The 20,845-nt window shown below is 42.2% G+C and overlaps 1 protein-coding gene across 5 annotated transcripts in view; it reads right to left on the bottom strand.

Moving 5' to 3' along the window:
• pidd1 (p53-induced death domain protein 1) overlaps positions 1 to 20,845 on the bottom strand; it is a 78,319-nt gene that overhangs the window by 8,890 nt on the left and 48,584 nt on the right. For all 5 annotated transcript variants that reach the window (XM_048545710.2, XM_059651903.1, XM_048545707.2 and 2 more), the window contains 6 exons: positions 20,434 to 20,584; positions 16,677 to 16,800; positions 14,443 to 14,561; positions 6,390 to 6,497; positions 5,733 to 5,805; positions 3,882 to 4,008 (listed from right to left, as the gene is read on the bottom strand). In XM_048545710.2, coding sequence (XP_048401667.1) covers positions 3,882 to 4,008; positions 5,733 to 5,805; positions 6,390 to 6,497; positions 14,443 to 14,561; positions 16,677 to 16,800; positions 20,434 to 20,584 — 702 coding nt within the window. The remainder of the gene's footprint in view (positions 1 to 3,881; positions 4,009 to 5,732; positions 5,806 to 6,389; positions 6,498 to 14,442; positions 14,562 to 16,676; positions 16,801 to 20,433; positions 20,585 to 20,845) is intronic.

The following is a 20,845-nucleotide window of genomic DNA, read 5'->3' as shown; positions in this document are numbered from 1 at the left end:
AAAAAGTGCAAAAATTATAAGCTTTCCCCAACATCAACACAGTTTATACTATGCTCAAAGAGATTATTTGTTCATTTCACTAGATGTGTGTGTTTCCAGAGTTGTTCAAAACTCCATAGCGTGAGGTTACTTAGCATTAACCAAGTTCTTGCATTCCATCCCAGGTTAGAAGGCAGCGGTTTCAAATCCTACTAATTGTCCTATTAACACTAACTAGGTTGACAGTGCTTTGTGTCACTGAGATAATACCAACCGGTCATCAATAACAACAAAGCTATTAAACTGGCATTCTAGCCATACTGCTAACTCAGGTGACTAGTAAAATTCTTACAGAATTATTTAGGGAAGAGCAGGAAGATTCCCTGACTTTCTAGCCAAAAGTCCTCTGTTAACCTGTTAAGAGAAACTAATTGGTTATTTATCTAATTGTTGCTTGTGGGATGCCTATTGCTTTGTAAGCCAACACGGTAACCGGTCAATGGACTTTCAAATAACCCAATGCAAACAAAGCACCTGAGGAGACAGAATACAAATGCAATGCTTTCATTTCATTTTTTTTGCACCAATTATTAGAAATTTAGATTTTAGAAATGAAAATTTGATGACAATAATTGCATGTAAAGAATATTTAACTTTAAAAAAATCCAAAGGTGGTTGAGGTGCAATGAGCCAGTTGAGTGAGAGGAAAGATGTGCTCAAATGTGAGATTTAACTGATGTGTTTTGAGGAGAGGAGAGAAGTGACAATTCAGTGGCCAGTAATGGGGAAAATTCAAATGAAGGGTGCGTGAGGGGTTCAAGTCAGACTAATGAAGAGCCCTAGGATAGGGAGAAGTGGACTGAAGTCTACAGTAGGGTGATTGCAGAGATGGAAAGGGCTAAAATGATTTAAGTGCAAGTCTCTCAGTGCAGACCAGTGAAGAAACGATTAATTCTGTGAGCAGGACTTGATGAAGGCAGAAATGTTTCCAACGGACAGAAATTGATAAACACTTGAAAATGCGAGCCTGATTGATAGGAAAGTATTGGACTGAACAAGTCTTTATGTGATGAAGGCATAAATAAATATTTCAGCAGCTGAAATAGTAGTGACAGAAATAGGCAGTGTTTATGATCAGGCAGATATGAGATTTGAAGCTCAGCTCTGGATCAAACGGGATGCCAAAGTTGATGAATGGATTAGTTTAAACCTGGGCGAAAATTGTTGACATGGGCCAGAAATTATGGCTTCCTCATTTCAAAACTTTAGTGGAATAGGAGATGGCTCATCTGTGGGTGGCAGATGGGTCAACAGTCTGATAATGCCAAGACTTTGGAGAGACTGACAGTGTTGGTGAAGGGATAGAGTTGGGCATCATCAATATACAAATGGAAACTGAGTCCCAAGACCAAGCAACTACAGCAAACAGTAATTCACCTGAGACCAGTTAAATGGACACAGCATGGTGACTGTCTTTGCATAAACAGCTCAGCAAACATGAACTGCAAGAACTGTGACAAACACTACATTGGACAAACAGGCAGAAATCTAGCCACCAGGATACACGAACATCAACTAGCCACAAAATGACATGACCCACTATCACTAGTAACCTTACATACAGATGAGGAAGGACACCACTTTGATTGGGACAACACATCCATCCTAGGACAAGCCAAACAGAAACACGCACGAGAATTCCTAGAAGCATGGCATTCCAATCGGAACTCCATCAACAAACGCATTGATTTGGAGCCAATCTACCACCTTCTGAGAAAAAGAACAGGAAATGACATCACCAATGCAGGAAATGACATCACCAACCCAAGGAAACCTAAACAGATAAATAGAAAGCGGGACATAACACCAGCGCTTCACCGGAGGCTCATTGATGATGTCACCTACCATGGTGGCGAAACGTCTGAAAACGAACCTTCCAGCTCAGCGAGCAAACTCACATCCAGAACCTCAACCTGAGCTACAAATCTTCTCAAAACTCGATAAACAGCTCAGCTAAGTACCAGAGGGAGGAAGTGGTCCTGATACATTTCTAATCAATAATCTTGTTAATTAAAGCTATTGATGATGTATACTTTTGTGCTACGCCATGCAAGATATATTTCCTGGCTGCTGGCTTTTCTATCCTCAGAGTTCTACACTTACCACCTTAAACAAAACTCATCAAAATTTTCTTCATGGGAAGTGAATACTTCAATGAATACATGTGAAATTTGTGATATCTGCTGTCCCATAAGCATGTCGAAGTTAGCTACTGAACAATGGATTAATTTTCAAAGTGGTATTATTGAGTGCTTCGTCACAACTGCGACTGGTTAAAGGTAGAGACACCATTGTCACAGGGCTGCTCTCTCATTCGAGAGAGATGTTTGGTGGTGAGTTTAACCTGAGCGTCTCTACGCCCCCTTTGAGAAGGTGGGACCTTCATGGTAACCTCAGTTGGTGCAGGAATTGAAACTGTGCTGTTGATGTCACTCTGCATCACAAATCAGTTGTCCAGCCAACTGAGCTAACCAACCCCAAACTGACTAATGATCAATCTCCAGAAATCTGAGTTTACCAACATGTCCTACCCAAGTAAAATGCTGTACCAGTAAGTACCGTTAAACAGCCCAGTGTGAGATGATCAAACACTTCACCAACTTGGACACCCTCACTCCAGTGGGGTGTAATTGGCCAGGTGGTTATTATATGGACCTAAAATCCAATGCATTTTTGAGGCATCTCAGGAAACATGTTAATTGGCACAGCATAAGGATCCAAGCTAAACACAGAAACAAGGAAGATAGGAGCAGGAGGAGGCCATTCGGCCCTTTGAACCTGCTCCGCCATTCTTCACAATTAATGCGGATCGTCCAACTCAATAGCCTAATCCTACTTTCTTCCCATGACCTTGGATCCCATTTACCCCAAGTGCTGTATCTAATTGCCTCAATGTTTTGGCATCAACTACTTCCTGTGGTAATCAATTCCACAGACTCATTCTTCTGAACTCTAGCAAAAACAATCCGAACCTAGTCAGTCCCTCCTGATATGTCAGACCTGCCATCCCTGGAATCAGCCTGGTAAACCTGCACTGCACTCCCTTGACAGCAAGAGCATCCTTCCTCAGCAAAGGAGACCAAAACTGCACACGACACTCGGTGTGGTCTCACCTAGGCCCTGAATAACTGCAATAACACATCCCTGCTCCCGTACTCGAAACCTCTTGCTATGATGTTGACTAGGAAGTCTCCTTACTAATGCAGCAGCCAGGCCTGTGTCAGCTACAAAACTGATGTCAAAATCTCAGGAGACTGCAAACTGTCTCCCATCTGAGTGTCAAAGCAATCAAGGTTCTGCACTGGTGAGTATAACCAGTGGCAAAGTATAACCAGTGAGTATAACCACTTAAGGCAAAGCTGACAATGCTGGATCAGCCATGTGGAAGCAGTGGATGATCCAGTCCAGCTGCAAAGTTAGGTTTTCTCAAAAGGACAACAGATAATTTTGACATCAAGCGTTAATGGGTCAGGGTCAAGGTCAAGGTCAAGCTCAAACAAAACATGAACAACTGCGCTGTGCCAGAAATGTGTTGCACATACCGGGTGAATTGGCATTAAGCCATTTGCAAATGTCTAGTTGACAGCAAAGGCAACGGTTGTGCCTCTCTACAAAACAATGAAGGGAGGGCTGATCTGGAAAATCACTCTGCTGAATTTGACTATTAATGTTCCGAGTGCAGGCTTTCTCTGTGTGTGAATTGCTCATACTAGCAAAAGTCTGAGAAGTGCAGAGAGAGAGGCACACCTGTTGCTGTTGTGCTCTTAAATTAAATCAGACAACTAAGAATGATATAGAAAACCAAACAATTGACCATTGTCATGAAGAAATGTCTTCCTCACCTATGATTATATCCTATTCTTTCCAGCTGTGAATAGGACAAACCGAGATTGATACCAATACTCTGCCATTCCGGCCCAATTCTTCTTGCAATACTCAAAAGATTAGCTTCTGTGAGGTAGCCAGTTTCTGTCCAAAGTAAAGTAAGAAACCATTTAACATATAATCATATCATGAACCAGGTAGCCTGTACTCCTGGATTCTGCTTAAGTTAACTCTTCCCACTGGTTGGATTATAATTGTGAATATAGTTTCAACACCTTGTGTAACAAGTGGGAATTCTCAAGCAGGATTTGTCCCTGTCAGCAAACAGTAGTTGTCAGAAAGTTCGCAAAGTACCTGCCCAGGAGAAGGGTAATGGCCAGAACTACTACCTGTCCATGCCAGTAATGAACCTCAGAAAAGATTGCAAATGTGCCGGCAATCTGAGGGCCACGACTTTAGATTGCAAAGAGCACCCAATTGGAAATGTCAAACCTACATCATGATTTCCTAGTGCTTTGGAGAATGTAGGTGAAATGGTCTGGTTTATCAAAATGCTCAAAAATGTAAGTTTGTGGAAGTGTCTGAGGGCTCAACCAATGTCACAACTTACTACTTTTCAGAGAGCACCTGTGGCATATTGATAGTGTCCCATCTCTGGGCCAGGAGGCCTGGATTCAATCCACGCCTGCTCCAGAGGTGTATCATAACATCTCTGAACAGGCTGATTACAAAATCTCTGTAATTTTCCACAAAAAAAAGGTCACACACACTGCTTTTTACTGGAGTCAGACTGGGACCCGATTTCAAACATATTCTTCCATTCTCTCATTGAAATGGTGTCCATTAACATGGAAATGGAATTATACTGCTCCAAAATGCACATGTAATGACCCTCAATGATTTTAACCAACAACGAAAATTGCTGCAGAAGCTCAGCCGATCTGGCAGCATATGTGGACAGAAGGCAGAATTAACACTTCGACTCCAGTGACACTTCTTCAGAACTTCAATGACCTTCCTTTAATGCACCTACTTGTTCCATTTCCACCATGAAAGTTGGAAAAAAGCCACTTAACATATTAACAGGCCGCTAAACTGTTAAGCATTTTGATAATGCAAATCACAGAGCACAAACAGGAATATTTATCAGTATTGATTTAAAAAGAATCAAACTCAACTCCTCAGCGCAGGACATTTGTAAGCAGTTGGACCCAAGCGATAAATTGAAAATTTATTTTGAGGCTCATATCCTCCAAGGTCACGGCCAGACGCTGATGTGATCTAACAAGCAATAAATGACAATAGCATTGTCGACATTGCTGATCTATCTTTGGCTTTTGCCAGGGGAGCAGTGTCAATAATTTATCAAGTGCTGCAGATAATGGACATTTAAGCACTCCTATATTTTTAGGCTCTACAATGGTATGCTAGACGAGTCCTGCAATGACCACCTTTTCAAATCACACATGCGATTTCATCATGGTTTAATGGTTACAATTCTGTGTTTACCAATTAACTATTATTAAAAATTACACAGAAGGACAAAAATACATAAATACTCACTAATAACAACATGTCTCTTAAAAGCAGATTACTTTGTGTTGTCTTTAAAATATTTTTAAATGTTGGCGGCAAATTAGCACAATTGAAAATAATCTAATTTTTATTGTCATTATAAAGATTAAAATGTCTCTGCACACAGTTGAACGATATCAGAACTAGACAAACGTATTTCTCCTGCAAGAAGCCTTTTCTGGCTCTTTTTAAGATACAAATGATTGGATCTGAGAATTCATGGTGCTGGCATACAGTATGTCAGTAAGTATAAAACAAAACAATTAAACACTGGTAACATAACACAGTCTCACCTTCATCACCTAGGTTTAAAGGTGGATAGAATGGATCTGTTCTGGGTTCATTGTGAAGTCTTGATTTCTGCTTCTGGAGAACATGCATCAGGTTTTTAAAATCACATTTGAAAGTGGAAAGTAAACAGTACGCAAACAAATAACATTTACAGCAGTCCAATGTCAGTATCAGAACATTACAGGTTCAAGACTCACACTTAAATTTGAGCCTAAAATCTAGGTGGGGCCCATCAATGCACTACTGAGGAATAAAGCATTATCAGAGATACCATCCTGCAGGACAAGCAATTAAATCAAATATCACTTCAGCTGTGATACCACTTCAGATAAACTTTAAAGAACGCGTGGCACTACTTCTAAAAAAGGATGCATTCTCTAGGCCTATACTTCTGTCTTAATTAGCCCTACTAAAATCAGACGAACTGCTTTAATTCACTGCTATTAATGGGATCTTGCTGTGTACAAGATGGCTTGTATGTTTGCCAACAGAAGAACAGTCACTGCACTTTAATTCCTGAAATTTGACAGTGTTGATTAAACACTAGCCTTTCTCTCTCCCCTGAAAAATATCTAATATGCTCTGATTCTACTGCAGTTGCACAACTTTTATTTTAATTCTCTAAAATAAGATAACATTAAGAAAATGATGCAGCTTACAGGCAATTTGATTGGCAAAGTGGCCAGCCACATCGAATCGGGGCCTTTTCGCTTTTTTGCAGCTTCCTCGGGAATATTTTCTGGCAAGGATCCTCTGTAAAAGGAAACCTAGAATGAAGACCAGCAAAACACCATTATATTATGTGATGTTTCATCCACGTACAGGATCTATTTTGTGGAAATCCCTGATGTGGAACAATGTAGCTGCACATGGATTTGCTGTACAGCTGTTAAATACCATCACAGAGATGTAGAGCACAGACTGAAGTCTACACTTCCTTATGGCAAGTCTCCAAAATCTGCCTGAGCCAACAATAAAGGCAAGATGGTTTTTCACAAGGGAGCCTGGCTTTTAGTGTACCTCCCAATGCTCTGCCTTAAGGCTGGGAGCCAATAACCTTCTCGCGACCTCTATTGGAGAACTCTACACAAGGGGAAATGGGGAATATTTTCATGAAAGCAAAGCTTTCACAGTTTGATTCCTTATTAACAAATGATTGATGTGAAAGCATACGTTCCCCAGGACAACAAGAATGGAAAAGAAATAGGAGCAGGAGCAGACCATATGATCCCTTGAGAGCTGATCGTGCTATGGCTTTATCTCAGCTTCCTGCCTCTCCCTTTTAACTCTCTGGCTTTTCCAGCAACCCATCCAAAACAGTCAGTCAAAAATATACTCATTTAATTCCAAAACTTTTTTTGAAACTGAACAGTTTAATGTTTAAATTTCCTTCTCTGAAGATTGCCCACTTTGCTTAAATTGTAACCAACCATCCTAAAAGGACCTTTTTGTAGCATAGGATGTTGTAATTTTCACTCTGCACTGCAGATAGCTCTGAAAACTCAAAGTCAAAGGGTAAAATCAGAAATCACATGCTGGAAGCAGAGAGCCACGCACAAAGAAAATCCCAAGCACTGAATCACTGATTGTCTGACCCACCTTCCCACTGACCTCAGTACAGATCAAATAAAAACATGCACACAGAACAGTAGCTATCCCACAGGCTACTGAGGGAATACAGAAAACAACGGCTAACTAATGGATAACCCGCACCATAACAGCAAACGCAAAAAGCACTTAAACTCTTAATTAGAAGGATGGACAAATGGCATGCAATGAATGAAGGAACTGCTCCTGCCTTACCAACAAGGCATTAATGAAAATTTAAGCAATGCTACCATGTTTCCAATAAAATTTTGTTGTCACTAATAAATCAGAGTTGGGGTTACAGATTGAATTAGTCTGAGTTGCAGCTGCTTCAATAACCAACATCTTATTAAGTAAGGCTAACCCTAGTCTTATGCTTCTGCTTCTTTATTATTTCATGCGTTGCCAGGATAATGCATGCTCTGTCATCAGATAATCTATACACTTAGAGAAAGCGATCTGCCTAATTGTGAGATATTAAATGAAGCAATTCCACTTGACATTTAAATTTTGTAAACCATAGATCCACATGCCCTGTCAGGTTTGAAAAGTAGGGGAGTTCTCCCCAGTGTCAGTATTTATCCCTCACCCAGCTCCACCAACTAAAGATCATTTAGTCATTGATCTCATTCCTGCTTGTGTGGCCTTACTGTTTGCATTTTACAACATTGCAACAGTAATTTCATTTCAAAAGGTATCCTATTAGCTTTGGACATTGAGGTTGCAAACAACTGCAAGATTTTTAAGATCTATTCATAAATATATCAGTAAAATAAAAGCTCTCGAAATATTAAAATAAACAGTAAATTTTTCTTAAAAACTAAAGAGAAAATGATAATTGTCAACTAAGAGGAAGAGATGCTTAATAATTACTTTGTTTCAGTATCTACAAAAGATAAGGTTACCGGGGAGAGAAAGTCTTGATCAGAAATAAAGATGAGTTGAAAGATATGACAATGAATAAAATAATAAAATTAGTGAAGTATGTTAAGCTAAGACAAAATGTTAAGATCAAACGGATGGATCCCGGGAACCTGATGAGAAGTTGGGGGAGAAAAGGCAAAGGCTTTTGAAATACTTCAGAACTCTACTGATAGAGAATGTGTGCCAGAGAACTGGAGAGTGACTAATATTATGTACGATTTGGAAAAGGGAGATGGAACTAAAGGGTTGGGTTGAAATAGGCAGGGAGGAAGCTCCTATGGAGCAAAAACACTCGCATAAAAGCAGTTGGCCTGTTTTAGAGCTTCAAATTTTGTCATTCCACAAAACTTATTTAATTGCTGCAAAAGCTGGATCATGTATTCTGAGCACTCTAATGTGGACAGAGACTTTAAGTCAGCAACTTTTCAATCAGGCAGCAAATTTAGGACAGGAAAAGCTCCAACTACACGTTTATATCTGGGTCCTAAGGTCCACAGTAGCTTTTTTCAAGACTGCGGGCTGAATTTAAATAGAAATCTGCTCAGTGCCAATTTTTGGTGAATTTTATGGAGGGTTTCTCTCTCTCTAATGCTTAGCAAGAATCCTCATGCCATTTTCTGAAATTTGTCACTTTACATATGCACCACACCCCTACAACCCGCGGTCATCATACCTTCCCTCTCGTCACTAGCAGATATGCTCGCCACCACTGTGCCCTACAGTGTTCCTGCAAACCTGCTATATTTAAAATGCCTTTGCACACTCTGCCAAGCTCTGTGAGTCTGAAGCTGCCCTGCACAAAGAATGTGAATTGCCCCAGAAGGACAGTCATACAGTTTTACACTACGGAAACAGACCCTTCGGTCCAACTCATCCATGCCAAGCAGATACCCTAAATTAATCTAGTCCCAATTGTTAGCATTTCGTCCGTATCCCTCTAAACCCTGTGATAGTGGGAACTGCAGATGCTGGAGAATCCAAGATAATAAAATGTGAGGCTGGATGAACACAGCAGGCCCAGCAGCATCTCAGGAGCACAAAAGCTGACGTTTCGGGCCTAGACCCTCTAAACCCTTCCTATTTGTGTACCAATCCAGGTGCCTTTTAATTGTCCCAGCCTTCACCATTTCCTCTGGCAGCTCATTCTATACACGCACCACATTCTACATGAAAAAGTTGCCCCTTATAAATCTCTCCTCTCACTTTAAACTTATATCCTCTTGCTTAGGACTCTGGAAAAGACCTTGTCTATTCACCCTATCCTTGTCCCTTGATTTTATAAACCTCTATAAGGTCACCCCTCAGCCTCCAACACTCCAGGGAAAATAGCCCCAGCCTATTCAGCTTCTCCCTATTGCTCAAACTCTCCAACCCTGGCAACATGCCTGTAAACTTTTCCTGAACCTTTTGAAGTTTCACAACATCCTTGCTACAGCAGGGAGACCAGAACTGAACACACTATTCCAGAAGTGGCCTAACCAAAATCCTGCAGAGCCACAACATGACCTCCCAACTCCCACACACAATGCATTGACTAATGAAGGCATATGTACCAAACGGCTTCTTCACTATCAATCCACCTGCAACTCCACTTTCAAGGAACTATGAACCTGCACTCCAAGGTCTCTTTGTTCAGTAACACTTCCCATGATCTTACCATTAAGTGTATAAGTCCTGCCCTGATTTGCCTTTCCAAAATGCAGCACCTCACATTTATCTAATCTGCCACTGCTCAGTACACTGGCCCATCTGATCAAGATCCCGTTGTATTCTGACATAATCTTCTTCTCTGCCCACTACACCTCCAATTTTAGTGTCATCTGCAAACTTACTAACCATACTTCCTGGGTTCACATTCCAAACCATTTATATAAAAGATGAAAAGCAGTGGACCCAGCACCGATCCTTGTGGCACACCGCTGGTCTCAGGTCTCCAGTCTAAAAAACAACCCTCCAACACCTTCCTCTGTCTTCTACCTTTGAGCCAGTTCTGTAAAAAGTGGCTAGTTCTCCCTGCATTCCATGTGCTCTAAACCTTGCTAACCAGTCTACCATGAGGAACCTTGTCAAACGCCTCACTGAAGTCCATATAGATCACATCCACCACTCTGCCTTCATCAATCCTCTTTGTTACTTCTTCAAAAAACTCAATCAAGTTAGGCAGACAGAGGAAAATTGGTTTTTCATTCTGCTAGCAGGGGACTTGAAGGTCCTGGTGGACAGGATGGTGCAGAGGGGCACCGTCCGCTTCCGTCAAGACTGACAGCACAGACTACTCCACCAGACCCTGCCAGCATGTCCAAGGTTGACATCTGGTGTGGAGGAATGAGCAACTGCAGAAAGGTCATTGATCTTCTCTGCTCTGCCATAAGGGCCACCATTGCCTCTCTGCTACTTCACATTCACTCTTTCTCTTCTACTGCACACACTTCTCACCAAGACTCATGATGTAGCACTCTCACTATTATAAGCAGTGTTGTCCCTCACTCACTCTCATCAAACACTCCCAAACTACAAGAACCAGAGAATCCCTACAGTGTGGAAGCGGGGTATTCAGCCCATCATGTCCAAGCCGACTCTCCAAAGAGCATCCCACCCCGACTCACCCTATCGCTGTAAACACTACATTTCCCATGGCTAATCCACATAGCCTGCGCATCCCTGGATATTGTGGGCAACTTAGCATGGCTAATCCACCTAACCTGCACGTCTTTGGACCATAGGAGGAAACTGGAGCACCCTAAAGAAACCCACGCAGACACGGGGACAATGTGGAAACTCTGCACGGTCGCCTGAGGGTGTAATGGAACCCAGGTCCCTGGCGCTGTGAGGCAGCAGTGCTAACCACTGAGCCACCGTGCTGCCCTGCATGTCCTCTGCTTTGCCTGTTCACTACTTCAAGACACCTTTCCCTCCACCTGCACCAGCACTAACAGCTGTGCCATGAACCTTCATCTCACTCAATCCCTCCCTTTGTCTCATTCCAAGGGAAAGCACCCCACAATAGGACAGGGAGAACTAAGGGGGTGGTGGGCTGCCTAACATTTGGCTGAACGCCTTGTGAGGATAGGATCCTGGTCCAGGCCAGGAGGACTGTGGCCATTCAGTGAACCTGAAACTCCTGTGTCTCAGTATCCAATTATCCATAAATGAGCTGCTGTGCTATTGCTACCACTAAGAATGAATTCTTAATATTCCATAACTGCTACCCTTTTTTTGTGACATATTCTCTCTTTTGTCTCCTCCAGATAGAAGTGGAATCGGCCCAATCTCCACTCTCAGGAGTTTGACCCTACGAGACATCTCTTCCATCACTTTGAAGAAAAGCCCCTTGTCATTGGTACTCAGAACACTGCCAGGGATTCAGGACCTGCTCAGTGTTAGACAGGCAAAGATCCCAAGGTGTCGGAAATGAATAGGTTCAAACAAATACACAATCAGAGAGAGGTGCAGTGGGCAGGTTTGTCAGAGACACTGGGCAAAGCTTGAAACACTCCACTCAGGATGTTCGCATCCTGCTGCCTCTAGCTGCCTCCATGGACATCAGACATCTGCTATTAAGAGTCAGATGAGAGATCTGCTGAGGTACATCCAGAATCTGCTGGATGTACGCTAGTACCTGGACTCCTAGGACCTGCTCAGCTGGGGCGGTGGGGGGAGGTGCAGGGAAGGAATACAGTGAGGGACCTGAAATTCACTGTAGGTGCCACTTCTTCAGGAGACAGTGCAGTACCATTAGTCACCAAGCCAGAGGATCGACCACATAGAAATCTCCTCTCAGGACATTCCAGAGGTGGTGAGGCCTCTACCTTCACCCTTACCGCTACCCTCACCCCTATCTCTGGCTAGGATACATTCAGCCTATTTGGGACCTCCAGACACAAATACACCCAGGATCACCCAACCGATAACTCCAAGGCCAGCAGTTATAGGACAGGCTCTTTCCATCATAGGACTGCACTAGGATGTAGAGGGAGGCAAAGGAAGAACACCTTTCACCAGGACACAAATGGGGGTCATGTCACTTTAAATACATTCTCACATTTATAAATATACATTCAGCCTATTTGGGACCTCCAGACACAAATACACCCAGGATCACCCGACCGATAACTCCAAGGCCAGCAGTTATAGGACAGGCTCTTTCCATCATAGGACTGCACTAGGATGTAGAGGGAGGCAAAGGAAGAACACCTTTCACCAGGACACAAATGGGGGTCATGTCACTTTAAATACATTCTCACATTTATAAATATACATTCACTTTTCATCATCAGACATGTGATTAAAAGACTGAAGGTACAGAGTCTAGCCATCCTTAGTTCGATGGCTCAAGAAGTGAAGTGAGCAGCTCCTGCTGCTAGGGTGAATCTTTTCATGAATTCATCATAGCCATTAAAGGAATGGATTACTGATACTGCAGGATGTGGTCACCATTGCTAGGGACAAAGATCTACACTCCACACAGTTGGTAAACATGGAAACATAGAAGATAGGAGCAAGAGGAGGCCATTCAGTGCTTCGAGCCTCCTTTGCCATTCTTCACAATCATGGCTGATTGTCCAGCTCAATAAGCTAATCATGCCTTCTCTCCATAACCTTTGATCCCATTCACCCCATATCTAGTCACCTCTTGAATACATTCAGTGTTTTGGTGTTGACTACTTCCTGTGGTAATGAATTCCTCAGGCTCACCACTCTTTGGGTGAAGAAATGTCACCTCATCTCCGTCCTAAATGGTCTACCCCGACTCCTCATACTGTGACCCCTGGTCATACGTTAGGTTCAAGAACAACACTTTGCGGTCATAGGTTTCTTTCACCTGTACTTTATGGCTATCTCTTTAACGTTATTGCCCTGTGGAGGGCCTCAGCTTGCAGGAAAATGGAGCCCCCTTCCTCAGAGAACAACACACTCACTACACCCATTCCACGTACGGTAAAAGCCATTTTCATCTACATTACACACTTGCTGTTTGGATAAGGATGGAAGGAAATAGTGGTTGCAAATCACAGATTGAGTCACAGACTTAACCTCTCAGTCTAGGTGAATCTTCTCTCCTGCAAACAAGTCTTCATTTTGCTCTTCTTAGTTGCTCTCCCTGTCGACTCTATCAGCTTTGATCTTCCCCACATGCCCACTCGAGGCGCTTATTTCAATATTAATCTCCCCACCATATGCACAGAGTGCCAGGCATATCCTGGCATTGTGCCAGATATATCAATGCACTGTGTCCCCAGGGGGTGCTGACTGTTGATTAACCGCCCTTCTGCAATAGGCGACTCTTTCCTTCTGATGCTCTATTGTCTCCCCAACTTCACAACTTTTACCCTCCCTGGATCCCACCATTGTGCCTCCGATCCCCACAATTAAGTTCCCTGGCTTTTCTCCTGCAACAACAGCCCATAATCACCAACTTGACTTTCAGTGGATGATCCCTCAGAACCATCTGCGGTCCACCTCTTGACCAACTTGGATAGACATCCCTGCCTGATAATGGTACAGCTCTCCAGTTACTCACTGGACTGCTTGCACTGGACCTACAAATTTTAACAGGTAAGCTCTCCGCAGTGGCGATATTTATCTCTTGCAGTATGTCTCTTACAACTAGAGCACAGAAAGCATGTGATGTACAGGTTTGATTCAGAGTCTGCAGGCATTCAGACCCGGTGGTGCTGTTGACAATTTGAGAATTGTGTTGCACATCCCAGGACTCTCAAACAGCTTACACACAATGTATCACCAGAACAAGCACCTCTTATACAGCATGGCCCAAAATTAAGAAGCTATCCTGGATTTTGGGAGGAAATATTACCTATCAATAAACTGTTGAGCTTTTGGCTGTGACAATGTGGAGTCTCAGTAATCACAGAATCCCTACAGTGTGGAAACAGGCCATTCAGCCCAACAAGTCCACACCAAGCCTTGGAGCTTCCCACCCAGACCCATCTCCCTGTAACCCTCACACCCCTGAACACTACGGGCAATTTAGCATGGCCAATCCACCTAGCCTGCACATCTTTGGACTGTGGAAGGAAACCAGAACACCCGAAAGGAAATCCACAAAGACAGAGGGAGAATATGCGAACTCCCAGTGGACAATTGCCTGGGGCTGGGCCTGTGAGGGTGCAGTGCTAACCACTGAGCCACCGTGCCACCCTATCTTGATTCTATTTTTTTGAAAAAGGAGGCATCATTTACCTGTCCTTTCACAGCTTTTGTTTTTCTGTCAGCTTCAGTGGAGACATAAACCTCCTTACTGTTCTTCAGATGTGAGTAAAAGGTGAACCCAATCCTTCCATCTACACAGTCTGGTCGATCTGAAAGAAAAGCAAGCATTTAATGATCCACTGCTGTAATGTAGTGTGTGTGATTCATGAAAATTTTACCATCACTTATTTTAGATTCCTGAATTCTGCTCAAGTGGCACATGCGTTTTGCTTGTCTGAAGGGATTTAATGATGAATTTAGTCCTGGTGATTTCTTTTAAAACACACCATAAGGAGGAGAATATCTGGAGTTGAAAGCAGGTTTCCTTTTGGGGAGTTTACAAATGAACAAAATTAATAGTGTGTTTCATTAGGCTTTCATGTAGCATGATTGTGGAGGTAATTTTTGGTCTGGGGAAGCACACATAACTTAGAAAGATGTGTCAATTTGGCAGTTTTGTGGAGGGCTTGGCTGAAACTGGATGTGTAAAGCACCTGGGAAAATGAGGTAATTTAGAACTGTTAAGAAACAGGTTACCTCAGTGTAAGGTGTTTAGTTTAAAAGGTGCAGAGCAGAAGTGTTTGGTCAAAACCCTGAAGCTGAGAAAGTCTAAGCTCAGAAGCCTTCACAAAGATGCTAATCGGGTTCTAAGGAGGAGGCACTGAAGTCACCATTAGATTAAGCTGTTATATGTGGACAGAAGTACTACAAGGGAGATTTTTGGGATTAATGGGATTCTATTTATTGTCTGTTTCTAAATATCTAAACTAGCACTGTACAGAAGGGTTTGGTTTGATCTATATTATCATCAATTTTTGTGCAATAAACTTGTGCTTTATTGTTAAATCTGAATCTGAAACTTTGTATGTTTGTGTTTCAGTGAAAGACAACCTCATTAAAATCACAAAAGACTGAAAATATTATCAAGCAAGCTAGATTTCAGTCAAGAATCAGACTTGTGTAGCTGGGATCATTACAGTGCAAAAATGAACATTTAAAAAATTAATTGATTTCTAGTTAATAATGACTCCAGTGCACATTTTCTCTGCTCCTTCCTAAGTCTGGGTATTGGTAATTGCCAGGCTTGATTATTTTAAAACTCAATTTAATTTTAGCAACAATTGGCTTATCCTAACATGTTGCTTGTTCAGTTAACTCTGTATGTACATCAAAAAACACCAAGGATTGTTATTTTAGAACACTATTATATAAAAATGAGGATGCTGCTTTATTCATATTGCATGATCCAAAATAACTCAGCATGCCACATTGTCTCATGTCACAACATGGGAAAGAAAACAGTGATCCTGAATGCTCTAAAACATGCATCACATGATTTGAGTCAGAATCTCAAATCTGAAGTTAACATTTTGAGCAAACAAACTGGTTTACACTCACCAATTTGTGCAGCAGCAGACTGACTCACATTTTATTGATGTCTCTCTTTTCCTCTTCCTCCAGAGTTGGCGTATAAACACCAAAACATGAGCAGTAGAGAAACCACATAGGCTGCATTAATGTAAAGATATCCCGTATATATGCACTCATGGAATTATGAACTATAGCACAATCCTGACCATGTTCTGATGATTACATCATCTACTTCAGTTTTACTTTGTTGTACATTTCTGAGTAACAAAACTGAGAAAACAATGTTCTCTAGCCTTGAAACACAAGCTTTCCTCAGTTTTTAAGTAGCTGTAAATGCTATTTTAAAAAGAATATTCAATGCTTCCTGGAATCATTCTCTCCTGCAATTGAAATGAAAGCTGTGATCAAATGGAGAGTCTCCGCCTCAAAATGATCTTCATTCAACCTCCCTGACTGCGTTCCAGAATGGATGCATCTGATTTAGAGAGGCACATCTGGAATATATTAAGCTTTGCCTTCCCAGTTCTCAATATGCGATCTTGAGGTAACAACTGGGCAATCAGCATATAGCATATTGACAGAAAATATACTGCTCTTCGCTTGCAGTATAAATATTCCCAGCTGTCTGTCTGTTTAGAAGGTATATGAATTATAGTTAATGGATCAGGGAAGCACAGCTCTTCAGAACTATCAATTTGCATGTGACAGTATATAATTTTAATGTTGATGCATTTTAAATGGATATTATTATTAGACCAGAGCTATAGTCTCCAAAACCAAATCACACTGGAACTGAGAACCTCGCAAGGCTCAAACATGTTTCAACCCGACTCCAGTAAATTTTATGACATTACCTGAATCAATTTTAATCCCTTTTTCAAATCCAGCAAAAAACTGTTCGCCTTCAAACATTTCGACAGTATCGGATGGTTCAGGGCCACGATACCTGGTTTCCAACTTCTTGCAAACAGTTTCAACCTGAAAAATACATGGTCAAATTTAAAAAAAACAACACAGCAGAGGCAATCTCACAAGTGAAATATAGACAAGCCTACTGAGGAGACAGTGGCGTAATGGTATTTTACTGCACCAGTAACCTAGAACACAATGATTCAGTGGTGAGCACTGCTGCCTCACAGTGCTAGGGACCTGGGTTCAATTCCACCCTCGGGTGACTGTCTGTGTGGGGTTTGCACATTCTCCCCGTGTCTGTGCGGGTTTCCTCCGGGTGCTCCAGTTTCCTCCCACAGTCCAAAGATGTGCTGGCTAGGTGGATTGGCCATGCTAAATTGCTCGTAGTGTTCAGGGATAAGTAGATTAGTTGGGTTGTAGGGGTATGGATTTGGATGGGATGCTCTGAAGGTCGGTATGGACGTTTTGGGTTGATAGGCCTGTTTCCACACTGTAGGGATTCTATGAAAATTCAGGCTAATGTTCTGGGGACAAGGGTTCAGATCTAGTGGCAGCTGGTGGGATTCAATTAATAAGAGACGGAATTTAAAGCTAGTCAGTGATAGCAAGCAAGAAAATATCATTGATTGTTGTAAAAATGATCTAGATTACTAATGTCTTTGACAGACAAAAAAAACTGCCAACTGGCCTACCTCTGTGACTCTAGACCCACAATCTCATTTTGCAACAAGATCAGCCAGCTAAACCTCAGAATATGGGCTGTTAATCCAGTCCAATCAGGGAGATCTGGCTGTCAGATAAAATGTGGAGTGACAGAGATGAGATGCCGACACTCTGATTAGCTGACTCTGAACAAGGCAGGACTAAAGTCCAGGATTGTTCATTTGTAAATACAGGGTAATTTGGCAATGGGAAATGACCTTTGTGGAATTATTTCACACAGCAATGTAGTTGACTCTTAGCTGGCCATGGCAATAACCTAGCAAACCACTCAGTTCAAGAAAGACTGCTGATGGGCAATAAATGATGTCCACATCATGAAAGAATAAAGAACATGCTTGCAATGTTGAACTTCGGTCCTTCTCATGAAGGGTGTAAAACATTGTCAGTCATCGATGGCTTAAGAAAAGTTCTCTTGACCAAGTTAGAGTCATAGTCTAGAGATTAAAGATCAATAGCTAAATCGACATCCCAGTGCAAGACTGAGGGGATGCTGTGATCCTGAAGGTACTATTTTTCTGCATGGAAGGCTACACAGGACTCACCCTGAGTCACATTTTTCCAGGTTCAGGCGGTACTCCAGAAATGTGAACAGAAAAAATAATAGTCAACTCTCCAATGCAGTAGAGGATGCACTGCAATGATGGACGTGCCATTTTTGGGATCAAATGTTAAACTTTAGCTGACAATCACCCTCTCAGGGGGCTGTAGAAGATTGCATGGCAAGCTTTCAAACACAAAAAGTGAGTTATTCCTAACATCCTGACCAATATTTAATTTGCAAACAATAGAGAAAAATAGATGATCTGATCATTGTTGCATTGCTGTTATGAGATGTTCCGTTCGAATGGGCTGCCACATTTCATATATTTTTATAGTGGCTCTGCTTCAAAAATTACTTCATTGGTTGTAAGGTTCTTTTGGGTGGCCTGTGACTTTGAAAGACTCAAAAAAGTGCAATTTTCCTTTTTACCTTTTTCTTTTCGAACAGACAGTAAATTGAAGCCTGTCTGATTTATCACAGGGAGTTGTCCTGACCAATATTTATCCTCAAACCCATATTAAAGCAGATTAATAGATTATTGTCATATTGCATCTTGCACTAAGTACAATTGTCAGCTTCATTTCCCATGTAGCAACAACGAATAATCTGTATAAGTAAAAGGTAAACTGCCATGGTCTTAACACACCATAGGGCTGCTCCCTCAGACCTCTTGGAGACATCTGCTCCTTGTATTGTTGAATTTTTAGTGTTGGAACACAGAGCACAGAACACGGCAGCACAGGAGGAGGCCCTTCAGCCCACCATCTCTGTGCTGACCACGATGGGTGGCACGGTGGCTCAGCGGCTAACTCTGCTGCCTCACAGCACCAGGGAACCAAGTTAGATTCCATCCTCAGGCAACCATCTGTGTACAGTTTGCATATTCTCCCCGTGTCTGCATGGGTTTCTTCCAGGTGCTCTAGGTTCCTCCCACAGTCCAAAGATGTACAGTTAGGGTGGATTGGCCATACTAAATTGTCCCATAGTACCCAGGGATGCGCAAGCTGGGTGGGTTAGCCATGGGAAATGTAGAGTTACAGGGATAGGGCGGGTCTGGTTGGGATGATCTTCAGATGGTCAGTGTGGACTCAATGGGCCAAATGGCCTGCTTCCACATTGTAAAATTCTATGATTCTATTCTAAACTAATCTCATCTGCCTGCACACAGTCCATATCCTTCTATTCTCTGCCTGTTCAAGTGTCTATCTAAATGCCTTTAAACTTTGCTATCATATCTGCATCAAGCACCTCCCCCAGTATCATGTTCTAGTCACCTACTATGCTGTATACTTTCCTCACACATCTCCTTTGAGCTTACTCCTCTTATCCTAAACCTATACCCCTGTTATTTCACATTTCCACCCTGGAAAAAAGACTCAGACTATCCACGCTTTTCATGCCTCTCATAATTTTATATACATCAATCAGGTCACCGTTAAGCCTCCGACTCTCTCGAGAAAGCGCTCTACGTTTGGCCAACCTCTCCTCATGGCTAATACACTCCAATTCTGGCAATATTGTTTTTGTACCCTCTCCAAAGCCTCCACATCCTTTCTAGTGTGGCAACCAGAGCTACACACCATACTCCAAATGTGGCCCAACTTAAATTTTATGCACAAACAAGGACAGAAATTGCTGGAGAATCTCAGCAGGTCCGGCAGTATCTGTGGAGAGAAAATCAGAATTAACGTTTCTGGTTGGGTGACCTTTCCTCAGAAAGATTTAAACAGTTGCAATACGACTTGCCAACTTTTATACTCAGTGTCAGAATGGTGAAGGCGAGCATGCTGTCTGACTTCTTTACCACCTTATTCATTTGCATTATCGCTTTCAGGGAGCTAAGGACTTGGATCCCAAGATCCCTCTGCTTCTAGGGGTCCAGCCACTTATAGTATACTTTGGTCCTGTATTTGATCTCTCAAAATGCATTACCGCACATCACTTAAGATAACAAAGTGTGAAGCTGGATGAACACAGCAGGCCAAGCAGCATCTCAGGTGTGCTCCTGAGATGCTGCTTGGCCTGCTGCGTTCATCCAACTTCACACTTTGATATCTTGGATTCTGCAGCATCTGCAGTTCACATTATCTCTCTCACCTCACATCACTTGTCCAGATTAGAACAATCTCACAATACAAAGCGTAGACTTGATAGCTGAATAGCGATGACGGGTGGCAGTTTAACCTGAGGGTCACTAAGCCACAGGTGGGGCAGAGGTAATAAGGGACAGTCCTTCTTGGTAACCTCAGAGAGTACAGGAATTGAACCCACACTGTTGGCATCATTCTGCATTGCAAACCAGCAGTCCAGTTAATTGATAATAACTGGGCACTGTATAAGTACTTCATTGGCTATAAAGCACTTTGGGACACCCTGAGGCATTGATAGGTATGATATAAATACAAATCTTTCTTCTTTTTGGAGTAAAGCCCTACCTTGTGTTTAGGGACACATTGCAGGAAAATTTGCTCTGGGTCCTTCTTTCTCTGCAGCACCACAAAGTTGACCTGCCACTTCCGCAAGCGTTCGTATACTTTTTTAGCGATACCACCAACATATGTCTTAGTTGTGTACCACAACCAGTACCTGTTTAACCCAAAAACAAAACATATTTATCATGAAGGAATCTGTCCTTAGAACTTACGGGAGTGATGCTTAAATTGTGCCACGGGGGTGCTGAAGTCATTTCTCTGTTAAAAAAAAGGAAAAAAATTGCTTTTCTCAGAGCCAGCTCAAGGCCACTGTTATACCTGCACAGAGCAGAAATGCCCAAGAAACAACACAAGGTCAGATCTGACAAGTGAGTTCCCATTATTCAATCCTCGACGTTTCTACATAGTAAGTGTA

The sequence above is a fragment of the Stegostoma tigrinum genome, chromosome 17, assembly GCF_030684315.1.
Source record: "Stegostoma tigrinum isolate sSteTig4 chromosome 17, sSteTig4.hap1, whole genome shotgun sequence".
In the NCBI taxonomy this organism is placed as follows: domain Eukaryota; kingdom Metazoa; phylum Chordata; class Chondrichthyes; order Orectolobiformes; family Stegostomatidae; genus Stegostoma; species Stegostoma tigrinum.
Note: the sequence above shows the minus strand (reverse complement) of the source record. Positions and strands in the feature narration are given on the sequence as shown.